The sequence below is a fragment of the Mus caroli genome, unplaced genomic scaffold (genome assembly GCF_978045245.1).
Source record: "Mus caroli unplaced genomic scaffold, Mus_caroli_1 scaffold_5, whole genome shotgun sequence".
NCBI classification, from domain to species: domain Eukaryota; kingdom Metazoa; phylum Chordata; class Mammalia; order Rodentia; family Muridae; genus Mus; species Mus caroli.
The window spans coordinates 18,928,553-18,947,217 of NW_028227260.1; the positions used below are offsets into that span (position 1 = coordinate 18,928,553).

Consider the following 18,665-nt stretch of genomic DNA (forward strand, 5'->3'; position numbering starts at 1 on the left):
CAGACATGGTAGAAGTCCTTAATCCTGAGATGTGGAAGGCAGGGGCAGGAAGGAGAGGTCAGCCTAATCTATAAAGTGAGTTGCAGTCCAGGCAGAGCTCAGATGGGGAGGATGGGGAGTAGAGCGGGGAGGGGGGAGAGAGAGAAAGAAAAAGAGAATTTAACAAAAGAACACTGTTTTACTTTAAAACTATACTAGCAATAACCAATTAGGGAACATAAAGGATTTTTTTCATTATCAGTAATTATGAAATACCTAGAAATAATTCTAAGAACATTAACATTAAAGAACAGGGGAAGGAAGGTATAATACAGGAGCAGAGAACTTATTTAGCATGTGCAAGGTCCTGAGTTCAAGACTATATGCCACAAGAAAAGGTATAGCAGATATATTTAAAACATTATAAATTTTAACTGAAGGGAATAAAAGAAAAAAATGGAAAGTCATGCCATATCTGTAGAAAACCCCACTTTGCAAGAAAAATTTTCTATGTTCTTTATGTTAATCAACATTCTGCATATAATATCTCTCAAAGACTTGTGGGAGTTGAAAAGTAGATATTTGTTCTATTTTTTTTCTGGCAGAAAACACCAAGATGATGTGGTGTAAATGTGCCCCTGAAAATTTGTGCATTAGAAATTTAATCCCCCAACTAGGCTTGGTGGCACATATATTTGATCCCAACACTTTGATCCCAGGCAGAGGTAAGTGGATCTCTGAGTTCGAGGCCACCCTGGTCTACAAAGCCAGTTACAAAGACAGCCAGAGTTATACAGAGAAATCCTGTCTTAAAACAAACAAACAAAGCCGGGCGTGGTGGTGCACTCCTTTAATCCTAAGCACTCTGGAGGCAGAGGCAGGTGGTCTCAAAAAACCAAAACCAAACCAAACAAACAAGAACAAAAAGAAAGAAAGGAAGGGAGGAAGGGAGGGAGGGAGGGAGGGAGGGAGGGAGGGAGGGAGGGAGGAAGGAAGGAAGGAAGGAAGGAAGGAAGGAAGGAAGGAAGGAAGGAAGGAAGGAAGGAAGGAAGGAAGGAAGGAAGGAAGGAAGAAATTTGATCCTCAATGTAATAGTGTTAAGAAATGGGAACTGCTCTTCCAAAGGTCCTGAGTTCAATTCCTACCACCTACATGATGGCTCACAACTTTTTGATGCCATCTTCTGGTGTGCAGATGGACATGCAGAAAAGTATCCATATCTGTATAAATACATAAATAACTCTTTAAAAAATACATCGGAAGTTTTTGTTTTGGTTTGGTTTTTGGTTTTATTCAAGACAAGGTCTCTCTGTGTAGCCCTGGCTGTCCTGGAACTCACTCTGTAGACCAGGCTGGCCTCAAACTCAGAGATCCACCAGCCTCTGCCTCCCAACTGCTGGGATTAAAGGCATGAGCCACCGCTGCTTAGCTTCAGAAAAAATTTTAAAAGGCGATTAGACCATGAGTATTTGTGCTTTACACAATACTTAGACCTGGGTATTTTGTTGTAACACCATAAAACAAACTAAAATAAAGATTTAATTAAAGAACTACCACAAAGAGGGCACTGCTACAGAAGTTCAAACAACTAGTAAGTGGTAGGAAAATACACAAATATGTCAGAACAGAGATTTCAGAATCAGAAAAATACACATGCATGCATTTAATTAAAGACAGACACATGTCTTGAAACAAGTGGGGGGAAAGATTAAACAACCCATTAAATAATGTTAGGAAATTTAACCATCCATTTGTATTGGCAGTTTCCTATCTCCAGCAAAATTCTTCATTTACATTTCAAATGCTATCACCAAATCCCCCTATACCTCCTCCCCCACACGCCCTGCTCCCCAACCCACCCACTCCCCCCTTCCTGGCCCTGACATTCCCCTGTACTGGGGCATATGATCTTCGCAATACCAAGGGCCTCTCCACCTATTGATGTCCGACTAGGCCATCCTCTGCTACATATGCAACTAGAGACACAGCTCTGGGGGGTACTGGTTAGTTCATATTGTTGATCCTCCTATAGGGTTGCAGACCCCTTTAGCTCCTTGGCTACATTCTCTAGCTCCTTCATTAGGGGCCCTGTGTTCCATCCAGTAGATGACTGTGAGCATCCACTTCTGTATTTGTTTCCTATCTACAAGCACAATTCAGATGGAACAAAACTTTAAATATTAAAAGGCATTAAGACAGAAGAATGTTTCTCATATTACCATAATAAAAATATATACCAAGAGATTGGGAGATTTGTTTATTAAAAAAAAGAAAGAAGACAAATCAGTAACTGCCATGATTTCAATATGGTTTATTTCCTATAAAACATACACGATGAAATTTGCTCCCCAATATAAGAGTGTTGAGAGATGATGGGACCTTTAAGAGGTCTTTGAGTCTTAAACACCAAACATGAAGGGACTAATTCCTCTTTCAAAGGACTACAGTAATTCTCATGGGAATGAGAAAATTCTCACTCTTGTGAGACTAGATTAGTTGCCATAGAAGTGGCTGCTTTGCTTTCCCTTCCTTTTTCCATGTGCCCTGCCACCCACCTGCCCTTTTGCACATCTCTGCCTCAACATGGCTGCTCAATCCTGGAAGACTAATCTCTAGAACTGTGAACCACATATGTCTCTTGTATTCATTCTCAGGTATTGTTATAACAATGAAAATAAACTAAGGGAGCCATTTCACACAAAGTTAGGGCAAATGATAAATTGGGAAAAACAGGTTATGGAGACAAAATGAGACAAAGAATTCACATACTTAGTATAGGAAGATATCTCTGTTTTAATATGAGAAGAAAAACTAATATCCTAATGGGAATATAAACTGATTTTAGATAGCTAAATATGAGCATATGGGGAAATATTAACTTCATTCATCATCCAAAACAGCAAACATGTACTCTTCCATATTAAATGGCACGGGTTGAAGGTGAGACAATGTTGAGAAAGAAATGGAAAAGTTGTCTTTTTGGGCAGAGGTCTTAATTAGAGACAGTCTTTCTGAGTTGCAAAGTGATGGCATCCATGTTGTAAATGTGTGACTGTTGGTGCTCAGCCATTCTCCTTTGATGAGGATAACTTCAAAGTAATCAAAGAAAGTGATCAAAGTTACTTTCACACATACAGTAATCAGAGTGGTGTTTATAAGGAAAAACTAGGGGCAACCTCAAGGTTTGTTTGTCCATATTAATAAATGTACAAAATTAAGATACTGAAATGATTTGTATATTGAAATAGTTTTAACAGAAAGGAATAAATGAAATAGTTATTTGCCGAGTTAGAAAATCATACATGTATATTGACAAATTGTAATGTCTGTCCATCATTCCTTTATCCTGTGGATGGGAAGGAGCTTTCATTTTTATATACTTCTGAATTCTTTTTATAATAAGCATCTGCTATTTCTGAATTCTTTTTTGTAATAATCATATGCCATTTTAACTTCACTTTTCATAAAAGTGAAATTTAGAAATAAAAGAAAAATATGTCTGTACTATAAACTCAAAGAAACAATAAAATGCTTTACTTATAGCATGATCATGGTTTTAAATGTGTATATTAAAATACATAAAACAGTACAAATAATACCAAATTTATAATAGTGGTCATCTCTGGTTATGAGTGTTCTTTTTTTCTTCATTATATTTTACATTTCAAATTTATTTTATGACTACATATTCAAAATTAATCAGTATTATATTATTGGAATATGTTAATTTGCAAAGTAGAGGTTTCATTATCAGAGGTCTATTTTCATATTTAATTAATTTACTTTTTCCAATGGTTAAAGGGAAATATGAATTTGGAAAATGGCACACAAAGTCAAAGTGACTACACACATGTGAATTTCATAGCAGTTGTACTTACAGTCATCAAGGTTTAGAACTGCTGCCCTTAGGTAGTAAGATAAACAAACTGGGGTTTAACCAATGAAAAGAAATCTTGTATATTGAAAAAGAATCCATGACTGATTCTGAGCAAATCGCTATACCAGACAAGCCATTCTAGGCAGTTTATATACTATATGATTCCCAATACCCTTTGGAAAAGTCAAAGCCATAGTGGTAATAAAAGTTCAGTAGTTTCCATGGGTTCAGAGTATTGAATAGATGAAGGACAGGGGGGGTTTTATTAAGGCAACTGAACTATATCATATGAAACCATAATTATAAATGCATGACAGTATTCATCTTTCAAAACTCATAGAATTTTATAGAACCAAGAAAGAAGCTTCACGTATTTTAAAACTTTTATAAATTACATTAAGCAATTGAGTGGGTATCCTATAGATGGAAAAGAAATATTTCAAGACAATGTAATTATATTCAAAAGTATAAAGCAGACTCATGGAGGTGGCTCAGTACCTAAGAGTGCTCGCTGTGTAAGCATGAGGATCTGAGTTCAAATCTCCAGAACCAACTACAAAAGCTGCATGTGGTTGTGTATGTTCCCAAAACCCAGGTACTCTGAAAGACAAAGACAAAAAGATTAGGGCTTGTAGGCTGCTGCCCTTCCAGGTACAGTGAGAAACCCTATCTCAAAGAAATGAGGGAAGGAATTACAGAAGAGAGCACTGACTTCTTCCTTGGCTCATGGATAATGGAATAGAAACCCTCACACACGTTTGTGCACAACAGACACACACACACACACACTGTATGAAACAACTTCACTGAAAATATAGAAATACAGGTGCTGACTTAAGTAATTTGGGGAGATAAGTGGAGTCTATAGTGTTAATGGTAAAAACAAAGTATGCCATAGTATTTGACTTCATTCGATAAAGCTATTTCCCATGAGACTATGGATTAATAAATCTGATACTTCTATAAATGTGTACAGGAATTAACTAATTAAGTGTATAGATAAAAAGTGATAGAATTCAGGTTCCTTACTGTTACAGTGAGAGATTATAAATAGGTAAGGGCACAGGGTTGGATAAGCACCGTGGGTTACTAATGGTCCTTTGGGCACCAGTTAGACTTAAAACATCGGTAAGATCTCATTATTACCCTAATAAAAACACATGATTTTGTATAGAAAAAAGATTTAGAACTGTGTGCATACACAGGTCAAAGATATGCGTATTTCTTTACTTTGTGAGCTGAAAGGTTCTATGTAGACTTAATGTACCCCAATAGTAACAAGCACAGATAAAATCCAGATCTTGACTTTTAATGGAAATCTGTTAGAAAATGGAACCAGGGCTCTTCAGAGAAGTGAGCCAAGAAATATACAATGTGACCTTAGAGAATCGTGTGGTATCAGGAAGTAAGAAAAGCTCAAATAGTGGTATGCATTATAGGCCTGAGGGGTAGACTTCAAAAAGTACCCAGTGACCAAAACTGAAAGGTTTAAACAACAAAATACAGTATTGGGTTATAATCCAATATAGAAATTTAAATAAATGGTGGCAGTGAGATAAATCTCCCTTTAAGAAGAACTCTAAATAAATTCTGCAGATATGCCACCCTCAAGGACACAGAACATTATAAGATCTGCATGTGGCAACTTTCTCCAAGAGTACAGTACAGAAAGGATGTAGAGAAGACCCTCACCGTGGATATTAACATGACAGTGTTCTTCAGCAAAGGATCAAGGCCAATAATAATAGGAAGAATTCACAGTGACTGTACATGCTTGATATGACATGATAAACTTGGTAGTTCACCTCTGTGATAGTCCTTTTAAAAATCCATACACACAAGAAAAATGTCAGTAAAATTCCAATAGAGGGACATTAGACAAAATAGCTGGCCAGTACTCTTTCAATCTATCAAGATCATTAGAAACAAGAAAACTCTGAGATGCTGTCCTAGTCAGGAGGAGTTCTAAGGAGATGTGATGAATAGATATAATATGGTGCCTGTATGAATTGCTTGAACCCACACAAAAAAGATATTAGGTAAAATCTAAGGAAATCTGAGCTAAATATGGACTGAGTAATACTTTATCAACTTGCTTCATTAATTACAATATCTATACTATGTCAACCAATGTAAAATGACAAAAATAGAGGGAAGTTGGGTGTAAAATTTATGGGAACTCTGCAATATACTATGCTAACATCCTTCTTCCTGCCATTTGAAAGCCATTTTAAAAGTCATTTATGGCTGCATGGAGAGGCCCTGACACAAAGCAAACAACGGCAGTTATACGACGGCTATCATGACGAGTATGGCTGTCCCATCCTAGATGAGGAGGATAGGGTCGTCCATGAGTTAGAGCATCAGATTCGAGAGGGCGGCTTGATGGTTGATTACCATGGCTGTGATTTCATGCCTGAATACTGGTTTCATGTAGTGTTTGTGTTGAGAACAGATAATGGTGTATTGTACAAACTACTTGAAACAACAGGTTATACTGAGAAGAAACTATAAGACAATATTCAGAGTGAGATTTTTCAAGTAATTTACAAAGAAGAAATTGTGCATCAGCTGCCCAGTAATGAACCAGAACAGCTAGAGGACAATATCAACCAAATCTCAAAATGGATTGAGCAGTGAGTCAAAGATCATAACCTTTAACTTAGAGACTGGGTAGCCAGGCACCACTGTAAAACATACCTTTAGCCCCAGATCTTACGTGACAGCAGTTGTTCTACATAGTGAGTTCTAGGCCAACCAGGGCTGCGAGACTCTGTTTCATAGAAAAATAAAAGAAGAAGAAAAGCCTGGCTACAGTCACTCAGTCCACATAGTAGAAACGCCTGAGGATGAACAGAAGAAAACTTGTGTTGCAGCTCTAGCTGCTGCTTGGATTTCTTTTTCTCTGTGAGAAAGCTTAAACAATCTCAGATATGAATATAACTTATTAAAGATTGAAAATTGTCTTCAAATTGAATTGATAATAAATCTGATCGATGGGTAAAAAAGTCATTTATGTTAAAGGAAGTCAAAGGAGCTAAATTCATTTACATATAGGGATCTATTTATAATCATGGGCAAGGTATGGAGTAAGAAGGCAAGACCATTTCCTTATGGCTTCTAGTAACATAAATGTCACTCAGGTCAAGGCTCATACAGAAAGCCAAATCTATAGGGGAAATGTATCAAGGCAGTTCATCAATGCATATATGCACAGGAAATTGACTGAGCTATCATACAGACATACATACACATTCATACAAATATTTGAGATTCAATTCACATTCCTCAAATAAGGGGTATGTGGCGTGAATTTCAGTCTGGTCACTAATTCTAGGACACTCTTTTCCAGATCATTCAGAATCCTAGGGTACATCCCTTATCCCAGCACTTGGGAGGCAGAGGCAGGCAGATCTCTGAGTTGGAGGCCAGCCTGGTCTACAGAGTGAGTTCTAGGACAGTCAGGGCTACACTCTGTCTTAAAAAAAAAAAAAAGAATTGGGCTGGAGAGGTGGCTCAGTGGTTAAGAGCACTAGCTGCATGCTCTTCCAGAGGTCCTGAGTTCAATTCCCAGCAACCACATGATGGCTCACAACCACCTGTAATGGGATACGATGCCCTCTTCTGGTATCTGAAGACAGTGACAGTACTCATATAAATGAAATAAATAAATCTTTTTTTTTTAAAGAATCCTAGAGCATAGTGTGGTGACCTAGAATTTTAAGATGATTCCATGTATAATTCTGGTTCCTTGTAAGGAAAAGTACAGTTTTAGTCATTAAATAGATCTCTGTAAACAAAGAATATATGAAACCTTTTTAAAATGCCTTTTGCCATTGTATCTTACATTCCACTCTCATTGTCTGCTTCATCCCACCAATACCTTAAGCATCACTACAAATGATAAAGTACTTGGGAATAACATCAAGAAGACTAGGTCAGACACCACCCACACACCCACCCAACCCTCCAACCACAGTCTTTCAACCTGAGTATCCCTTCCCTGTTTCTACTCTTAAACTCTTAGCAGTTTGTGACATTCAGGTTGAGAATGTGTAGTTTAGGTCCTTCGCTCATGCACAGCATTTAAAAGAATGTGGGTAATAGATTTATCTATATCATATACGTCAACAATGGTAACACATCTTACTTTTACATTGCCATTTCTTAAACTATGAAATGCAGATATTTGTGCCATGATCCAATTAAAGAAAAACTTTTATCCCAGATCTTGAAGCTCCTCTGAGCAACTGAAAAGTCCACTAGAAGAATATCAGCTTTCCTAAGACTCTTAAAGATTCTCTATTCCAGAGCTGTAACCGATATACGAAACCATTCTTTTTTCTTCCTTTTAGATTTATTTATTTTATTTATATGAGTACACTGTAGCTGTCTTCAGACACAAAAGAAGGCATCAGATTCCATTACAGATGGTTGTGAGCCACCATGTGGTTGCTGGGAATTGAACTCAGTACCTCTGGAGGAGCAATCAGTGCTCTTAACCACTGAGCTCTCCAGCCCCATGAAACCATTCTTGACCATTTCAACAGAGTGGGCTTCTGCTTCAACTTCTCCTTCAATTAGCTTGGAAGGTATCTATGATGAACTGCTACAAAGTCTGTAACCGCAGGGCAAACTTCAGGTTTCTTGTCTTGTCTTCATTAATCTGCCCTCTGGAGGTACTCCAAGTAAAACCTCACTGCTCTCCTGCGTGGCAGGCCTTCCGTTACTTGAAACTACCCACCATCTCTTTAGATGAAAGCATTCCTGACCTTTTCAATAATTGTTGTGTCTGTTTGGAACCCACTCACCATCTTGGTCACTTTCCAAGTTATCAATGCACATCTTAATTGTAGCACTCTGATATGGCCCAGACTCCCACATAAACTATCAAGTACAGAACAAAACATTCTTTGTTCTGGGCATCATGCCTCTTCTAACAACGTCTAAAATTTCATTACATGTGTATGCACTGTAACCCCACACAGCTAGCTCATCTTGAACTTATAGTAAATAAAACCCACTCTTCTTCACATATGCCACACTCAAGTTACATAACCACCTACTCTTGGAAGCTCAATTCTGCAATGAATAGCAATTCATATTAGGTTCTATTAGATTGAATCCTAGTAGATTCAATCTTTCCCCTAGCCTCTCTGTCTTCTGTGTACGTCTGTAACAGGACAGGAAATATCTATCCACATTGATTGGCAAATATACATTGACTGACTGAACACAGTCGGTCCAAAGCGCTAACCATCTACAGCCTATTATCTCTGTCTTTTATCATCTAGCTTAGTGTGTCTCTACTTCCCTAATACTTCGACCCTTTAATAGCATTCCTCGTGTTGTGGTGACATCCCCAACCATAAAATTATTTTTGTTGCTACCCCATAATTGTAATTTTGCTCCTATTATGAATCGTAATGTAATATTTTTTGATACACAGGATATATGATATGTGAACCCTGTGAAAAGGCCATCGACCCCCACCCCCACAAGGGGTCGCGCCCCACAGGTTGAGAACCACTGATCTATTGCTACTTCATTTGATTCTCAAGGCCATTTAAAGGAACTGTCAAAAGCCTCAGTGAGGTACACAATTGCTATTGTCTCCCAAGGTCTCTAGAGACAGTGCAGCCTAAAGCAGACATCGTCCAGGGCAGCTGGAGCACACGTGATTGCCAACTTCAGACATACCACATGTATTAGGCCACTGCAAACAGATGATATTAAAAAGCAGTTTCAAATATTGTCTTAACTCAAATGTCACAAAGGCAGGACTCTAGATTGCTTTTTCATTTATGACAAAGACGGTTCTCATGCGTGCATTTTTATGTAACCTGTTCCAGGGTAAATAGCAGCAAAGATGTGTTTATTTAACAAGAGATAAGTGTCTACTGAGCAATACCAGGCCACCTGATATAAAATTCTACAGTCTCTAATGATAGATTAATAGGTGGATATATTTAATAGATTTAATGTGGCGTAGTATATTATACAAAATTAGTATAGTATAGCAAAATCATAGTTATGGAATTGTTAGGAAAATATTCTAGAATCTCAGAATTGGGTTCAAATCTTGAGTTTGACACTTGATAGCAATGCAACATTAAGGAAGCTATCTAACCTTATTGATAAACCAAGGAACATAAAACTGGTACTACGTGGGATATATTCTCGAGCTGGGCTGTCTTGTCTGGTATCAGTGGGAGAGGAAGTGCTTAGTCTCCCAGAGACTTGAAGTGCCAGCATTGGTTGGAGGAGGGGGAAGATACCCAGGGACCCCCTACTTACTCAGAGGAGAAGGGGAGATCAAGGAAGGATTGTGGGAGAGGGTGGCCAGAAAGGGGGCAGTGTGGGATGTAAAGTGGATAAGTAAAAAATAAAATTTAATTTAAAAAAATTGTGCTATCATATAAAATTGTTATAACAATGACTTTACTAGGGATTATTGCTATTCCAATGGAACAAAGAAATTAACTATATGACAAGATGGTATTGTGAAATCCATATTATAGCAGAATATCAGTTTCTGTTTATCATGCTCATGAATACTTTTAATAGTCAACTATAGCATATTTTCTGAAATTAGCTTAAGTTTGCTAATATACACATTAGCCCAAGAACTAACTCTCTCTCTCTGTCTCTCTGTATCTCCCTCTGTCTGTCTCTCTCTGTCTCTGTGTGTGTGCCTTGTGTGTGGTGCATACACATGTTGTGAAGGTACACATAAGCCTGTAGAGGCAGAGTAGAGTATCAGGTGCTTTCCTCTATTGCTTTCTGCCTCATTGCCTTGAAATGTCCCTCACTGAAGCAGAAGCTCACCTTTGGGATAACCTGGCTAGCCAGCAAGCTTTTGGGATGTCTCCATCCCACATTTCAAGGTTAGAGGCACACACATGAATGCCTCTTCTTTCACATGGGTGCTGGGGATTCCAACTCAGGTCCTCATAATTATACAGCAAGTGTTCTTACCCTCGAGGTCATTACCCCAGCCTCCAGTCTAAGAAGTCTTGAAGTTGGATTTTTTAAAGTGCTGACTTCAAATGCCTCCAGTCTATTTGTGCTCAAATACCTCTATACAATTGAAGCTATATGTTTCAATTCCTATTTGTTGAATACTATGGCCATTAGATGTTGGGGAAAAAATTTTTTTTCAAAGGTTGGATTTTGTAAATCCTTGACTTTATTGGTTTAAAGAGCTTTTACCAAATCTTGCGTGGGTGAGGGAGCCCAAAACCAAATTTTAAAGCCTAAGCCAACATGTATATCACTTGATAAAATTTGCTCCTTCTTCCGTGTGGTCTGTCTGCTGCTTGATGTCTGCCAAATCATATTTCTCCTTTCTATTTTTATAAAATTGCTTTTCCCTCAACTGTCCCAACAGATTTCTGGGAAGACAGCCGCATAAGAACAGGTTCTTAATTCTTTTTCTTCCTCTAACACATTGATAAAAGCGATAGAAACAAAAATTGGGCAAAACCTGTTCAAATGAAAAGGACAACAGGACTCTCAAGGAATTTTTGGAAAATATGTTGATAGGGTCATATGAAAGGAAATTATGTGACATCCTTACAAATTAAAAAAACCCACAGTACAGCCAACTAACCTGGGCCCATGGGGGCTCAGAGAGACTGAACCACCAACCAAAGAGCATGCAGGGGCTGGACCTACGTCCTTCACCCCGTGGCACATATGCAGCAGATGTACAGCTTTGTCTCCACGTGAGTTCCCTAACAATTGGAGCAGGGGGCTGTCTCTGACTCTGTTGCCAGCCTGTGGATCCCTTCCCCTATCTGGGCTGCCTTATCTGGCCTCGGTGGAAGAGGGTTTGCCTAGTCCTGTTTTGCCTTGATGTGAGTCTGTGGGTGGGCGTAATGGGAGGAGGGATTTATAAAGGTGGGACTGGGAAGAGAGTGGGACTGCAATAGGAATGTAAAATGAATACATAAAGCAAGGAAAAATATCACTCTAAGGTTAAAAAAAAAAAACACCTCATGGCACAAACCTATTTTTGACTATTTATAGTTTAAAGGACAAGGCATGGACAAGGAAGTAGCTGAAGGGACAGTATAATTTCTATCTTATTTACACGTCCCAGAAGAAAACAATATCAAAGTAGAAATGGGGAAGCTTACTGGCATTTAAACTTTTCACTTTTACCAAATTAAGATTTGTGCCAAACATCATTTTGTAGATAACTCTAACTATTTGAGGCCAAAGTCTAGATTTGAGTCACTCTGTAAAATGTAAGACATGGGTCACAGGTTTGACCCCTCTACTAAGCCCTAGTAATAATGACTCCATTTTGCTCTGATTTTGACAGAATTTAAAGCCCATTCCCTTCTTTAAGAGGACAGGCTCAGCCACATTCAAACACTGGGTTTCTCAACTAACATGGAGGCCTGCAGCGGAGGCAAGAGTCCCTTTTTCATGAAGCAACAGGATTTGTTACAGTGTCGTTTATCTGTTCCTACTACCTAACCTCACTCATCAGAAATGGAAGTGTATAAACCTGTACATACATGAAGGAGAGGCCAAAGGAGCAGATGAGGTCTTGGTGAAGCTCCCCTGCCGGGCCGGATGCTGGCCTAAGCTCCCACCTCATTGCCACATGCTGCTGAATCGTGTTTGTTTGCCACCCAGCAAATTTAAGGACACTGTGACTCTCAGTAACTGAGCAGAGGAATAGCAAATCAAGTTATACCTTCTTGATTACAGTGGTGAAGTGCATACATTGTTCAGTAGATGAAAAGAACCCAAAATAAAGAGACTACAAAAATAAACCTGCAATAAAATAATATAAAGTGTATTACATATGAGAGGAATAACAGCTAAAAGTAATTTAAAGTGAGGCCAATGCAGTTTTTTTTTTAAATAAAGTATAAAGTTGGGGGAATAATAGATTTAATAGGCACAGATCTTTTCTGGAATTACACAGCATACTTTAAAAAAATATACATTTGGCAAAGTTCAAAGATTCTCTGTTCCTTGGATGTTTTGAATAAACATATCTGTTTAATTGCTTGAGCCAGGCCTCAGCCGGCATCCAGCTTCTCATGTGGTGACAGATTTACTGCTAGTTTCCTATGCCCCCAGTTTTAGTATTTACTTCTAAAATCATTCACATCATTAAGTTAAATTTATTACTTTAGGCTATCTCTGGGTTAATCTCAAATCCTCACTACCACAGAGCATGGAGATAATAAATCACCATTTCCTAAGATGTTGTTCTGAGAAACAGGGATGGACCAAATGGTATTAGGTATGTTTTTTTTTTAAAAAAAAAAAACTATTTAGAAATAATCATGGCCAATATTTACTATACACCGAGTCTTACCAGGAATCAAGTATTCAGACGTTTGCACTTGCTGGCCATCTCCCCGAGAACTGTTTCTTCACAAAACAGAATTGCTGCAAACACATTCTGGCGACAGAAAAAAAAAAAAAAAAAAAAAGCTTCTCTCCCATCCTTATTAGTACTGCTACATACTGTGCAGCACACACAATTAGTGCCCATGCTATACATTTGACAGAGGGCATTCAACTTACCATTGATACATCAGCTTAGCAGGAAAGAGCCACCCAGAATTTTATGAAATAGGTGCTTGTGATTGTTAATGTAAAATAATGTCTGAAAATTAATTTTGTGTATTAAAATGACCACATGAGCACACTAGAGGCTCCTATTAGTAGCACAATGTGCTTCCTAATAGCTAGGAGTCCAATTAGCAGGAGCTAGACTAGCTAAAAAGCTAGTCAGTGAGATCCTGCTTTTAAAAATCCTCCCAGTACCCCACCTCATAAAACAACATATTGTTTCTAAAAGACACCGGGATGCTATCGTTTCCCATATATTATCTATTTAAAATAAACCCAGTCACATTCCCAATATACTGGTGGGGGGACAGGGGAAATACTAATTAATAATTGGTTAACCTTTGGGGGCAATAATTAGAACATCTAAATGTGCATCTCAAAAATAATTTCCCATAGTACAACCCTGTAAATAAACACTTGTGAGGGGAGCTAACCCTTCTAGATGTGATTCTAGGGCCAAAAGGCAAAATGAAAGAGCTTTCTCCATTTTTTATTATTTTTTTATTTTTTTAGTCATTTTAATGCATTTTTCCCTGTGCACAAGAGAAATAACTGATAGAGCCAAAAGATACACTTTCCTTTATACATAGCAGTTAAAAGTAATGCAAACATCACATGACACTTCCAGTAAAAGTTACATTTCCAATTACAAATCAAAATGCATATGAAGGTCTCTTCATGGGAGAAGCTGAGGAACTCTTAGATAAAAAGCACTTTCCTGGAGTCACTACACTGATCCTTCAGGCTGCACAAAGATTAAGGTCATATACAATCAATCTGCAACTGTTGACACAATGTTACACTGTAAGGTTTCTGTACAATTTAATGTATACTTAGAGAAACCAGGATAAACATTTCTACTATATTTTAACTGAACTTGCCTAGCCAACATTTTCACTGAGAAATTTATCAAATATGCTGTAAGATTCTACAAAATTGTGAGACATACCTAGCTTCAGGAATATTTCTTATATTCTTTCTTATTTTGGTTACACATATTCTGCTCAGAGATTCTACAGTAATACTTCTAGATGTACAATTCCAATTGTGCTTACTGTACTGTGTACAAATAGCAAAAACGATCAATGAATGGTATAAATCTTACAGCATTTGCTAGCAAAAATACATGCCAAAGTCACAATAAGCAATATTTTACCACAAATTAGAGAGCTTCAAATAATTTGCTTCTGTTTTTTTTAATATCTTCATTCTACATTAAATTACTATCATAGGCTAATGTTTAAAATGCAAATAAACTGGACATCTGTAGGACAAAACTTGTTCACCCAACTGTGAAGGCTGATACCTGTTTCCAAAAATCACAATAAATGCAGAATAAAGAGAAGTGTTTGCATGCAACACCTTTGAGTGAAACAGTATTGATTCCCACCATTCAAATCAGAGAAGGAAGGAAATCAAAAGAAGAAAAGAAAGGAATGAAGGAAACAAAGAGGGGAGAGGGCAGGCTGGAAGGGAAGGGAGAGGGTGGGGGGAGGAGGAGGAGCAGGGAGGGAGGGAGGGACTCCACCTTAAAATGCATCCTATTAGATTTATAGGTAGACAGATTTAAAAGAATCAAAATAAAAGTAAAGCACGATTTTGTGTGTTTAAAGATTTAAGAGCCATTATCAAAAATAAGATACATTTTTTTTCAAGGTACAGAAACGTAATTAGGATGGCTGAGAGCCCAGCAGCCTCTCAATGGCAGCGTTGATGTCGCCTCCTGTTGCTATTAGGGCCTGCAAGTTTGCTTCGCGGTTTAAGAACCCCATGGCGTTGAGCTGTTCCAGTTGCTGCTGAAATCTCACTTCAGGATTCGGCGGCTGTGGAGGGCTTCCTCCAGTGAGAGCCTGCACCATTTGCTGAATGAACTGCTGGTTGGGTCCAGATTCCGAGGTTGGACTTATGGTTTCAGTAGGTGCAGAGCTGGACACAGTGGTTGCAGGCGGGATGCCAGTGCCGGTGGAGCCAGGGGTGCTTGCTGGGCCAGTGGGTCCTATAGGCCCGATGGGGCCTATGGGGGTGAAAGGAACTATAGGGCCGATGGGCCCTATGGGAGTGACTGGGCCCACAGGGGTTATGGCGGTTCCCAGCACTCCCATCCCCACACCTGGGGCGAAGCTAGGAATGAGGCCAGGTGCTTCAGTGGCTAGAGTCTGTAGCCCCTGCTGGATCTGCATTAGCGCTTGCATCGCTCTCGGGTTTGACATGGCCGCGATGGTTTCTGGATTCTGCATCTGCTGCAGGAAATTCGGGAGCTGTGGACGCATCTGCTCCTGCAGCTGAGGATTCGCAGTGAACAGCGGGCTACTCAGCATCATCTGGGCCGCCATATCTGGATTCTGGCTCAGCGACTGCATCATGCTCCGCATATAGGGCGCAGACAGCATATTCTGAATCAGCTGGGGATTCTCAGTTATCTGCTGCAGCAGGCTCTGCATTCCTGGGGTGCTGAAGATGCTAGCCACGTAATTAGCTGCAGCCATGGTGTTCCCGGCGGTGGTGCTGCTGGAGCTGCTGCCAGAGCCACTGCCACTGCTTGTGGTCGTGGTGGTGGTGGTGGTCGCAGCCGTCTGGGTTGTTGGCGGTGGTGCCCAAGGATTGGGCAGCGGATCCCGATTCTCCGTGCGGGAGGGCTGGGTACCTTCCCCAGAGGTGGAACTGCTCCCCACCGTGGCAAACGGATTGCCCCCAAACTGCTCCTGTGCGGCATTCAGCATAGGTTCTTGAATGTCAGTGTACATGCGCCGCAGAGCATTGTAGCCACCTGGGATGCTTTCGAGATTACTGAGAGCCAGGTCTTGATTTCGCATTATCTCTTGCATCATGGCAGGATTCCTGGCGATTTCCAGCGTCTGCCTCATTATATCTGGGTTGTTCAGTAGGTGGCTGATTTCTGGGTTTCTCTGGATCAATTGTTGCATCTGTGGATTGGCCATGATGAGCTGCCTCATCAGATCAGGATTCGAAAGCATGCTCTGAACAAAGGGATTTTCCATGATCTGGATCATCATCTCAGGGCTGGCCAGGAGCTGCTGCTGCATCTGGTTCTGAAGCTCGGTGAAGTTGGGCGAGTTCAAGCCCAGGTTACTAAGGCTGGAAAGGCTTCCCAGCCCAAAGGAGCTGCTATTCGTGGTGGTAGGTGTGGAGCTACTCCTGGGAGTCGATGATGTCGTCGCCGCTGGCGCCGCCGCCGTGGTGGTGGTCGTGGTCGTCGTGCTCGTTCCCGCAGTCGTGCTGGGCTGCGTGGTGGCCTGGCCCTGCGGACGGTTCTGGCTTTTGATAACCAGGTGAACAGTCAGTCCATCATGGATGCCATGCTGCATCAAGGTATCTTGATCTTTCAGGATCTTTCCGGCGAAAATCAGCACGAGCTGATCGGTCTGCGATTTGAAGCGTTTGGAAATCGCTTCCTTGAACTGCTGCACGGTGCTGTTCTCAGGCACCGCGAACTCCTCCTTCTCTTTGGGGGTCTTCACAGTGACTTTGATGATTTTGGGCTCGGCCGGCGGGCTGGCCGCGCCTGGGGCCGCCGCAGGGCCGCGGGAGGGGCGCGGGGGGCCGCTGCTCTCGCCGTTCTCAGCCATGGCGGCCGCGGTGACGCAGGCTCACAGGGAAGGCGCTGGCGAGCGAAGAGGGCGCGAGGGAAGGAGGTGCCGCAGCAGCGGACTGGGGCGGCCCGGCGGGCAGCGCGGATCACAGTACCTCTGAGTTGAAGGCTGCGGCTCCTCCCGATCGTCGGCTGCGCACTGGGCTCGGCGTAGGCCTCGGCTGAGGGCTGAGAGAGCAGGTCCTGCAGGCCGTCTCCGCTGCCGCCGCCTTGTGATCTGCCCGCGCGCACTCCCAGCGACTCCTGCAGCTGCGGCGCCCGCGCTCCCGCCCCGCCCCGCCCCGCCCCGCCCCCGGCCGCGCCCCGCCCCCTGCTGACGCGGCGCCAGCCCAGCGAGCGTCTCGCGGCCGAGCGCAAAACTCCTGCCCTGCAGAGGAGGGGGGGGCGGAGGGAGGGAGAGGGAGGGAGAAATAAACAAAGAGAGGGGGGAAGAGAAGGAAAAGGAAGGAGGCTGGAGAGAAAAGCCAGGGGACCGAGGCGAGGCGGGCGAGGCGAGGGGGAAGGGAGGAGGCCAGGAGGAGGAAGAGGGAGGCAGCTTCTTTAGCAGCCACTGAAAGACCAATGGAGAATGTGGGTTCGCAATCTGGGAGGCAGTGAAAGGATGAAAGCCTGAATTGAACCGATCCCAGGCAAAGGACGAAAAATGAATAGTAAAGAACTCTGACAAAGCAAAAAGGGAGAACGAGCGCCCGGTTGGGGGAAGGGAAGGCATGGCGGGAGCGAGCATTTTACAAAAGAAGCCGAGAAACGGCCAACAGGCTTCTGAAAAGATGAGGCTCGCTCCTAATCAAAGGGATTCAAATAAACACAATGAGATTTTTCCTTTGGGTTTATCATATTGGCAGCGATTAAAAAAAAAAAAAAGAAAGAACGTTAAACCTTGTTGACCAGGAGCCGAGAAAATGCACTCTCATGCTAGTCGTAGTATGAATTGTTGTAATGGGGCAGTTGGAAAATACAAATGGACATTTTAAGGATTTGCACCTTTGTTTAGAAAGACCTAATAATCAATTCGAAAAGTATATATAAACAACGTGGCATTTTAAAAAAAAAATAGCGTTTAGCTAGTTAAATGGGTCTGTGACAGGAATACTATGATTTTGCCATACAATAAAATAATTCCTGTGTCTAAAAGATGGTGGCTAATTCATGTAGTATTACGTGTCTCTAAAAAAATACATTAAATGCACTATAGTTAGGAGAAAATAATAGACGATATTTGGGGTTATTTTTTTTATGGATTTATGGTTTTCTTAACAAATGGAAACAATACATGTGTGTAGGTGTCAGTATCAAAAAGCTTGTAGACTGTATGTGTGAAAAAAATCTGAAAGGCTATACTCCATTATGATAAAGGTAATTATTAGTAAGAGCTGAAATTGTAAATAATTCTTATTTTCTATTTTTATAAGATTGTGAATTTGATGGATAAATATGCATTGCATTTATGATTTTTAAAAACTACAAATATTATTTTCAGACAAGAGTAAAGATAAAAATTGACAGGCACACAATAGTCGTGGCAGAAATTAACATAATCATTATGGATTAAATAAAGAAAACAAAAAATGGAGTATTACTGTTATAGAATGCCTG

At 40.7% G+C, this 18,665-nt stretch overlaps 1 protein-coding gene across 1 annotated transcript; it reads right to left on the reverse strand.

The window, feature by feature from the left end:
- Window positions 1-13,920: 13,920 nt before the first annotated feature.
- Ubqln2 (ubiquilin 2) lies at window positions 13,921-17,331 on the reverse strand. The gene has a single exon (XM_021153898.3). The coding sequence runs from the start codon at window positions 17,044-17,046 to the stop codon at window positions 15,130-15,132; it is 1,917 nt and encodes a 638-aa protein (XP_021009557.1). The 5' UTR covers window positions 17,047-17,331; the 3' UTR covers window positions 13,921-15,129.
- Between the last annotated feature and the right edge of the window lie 1,334 nt (window positions 17,332-18,665).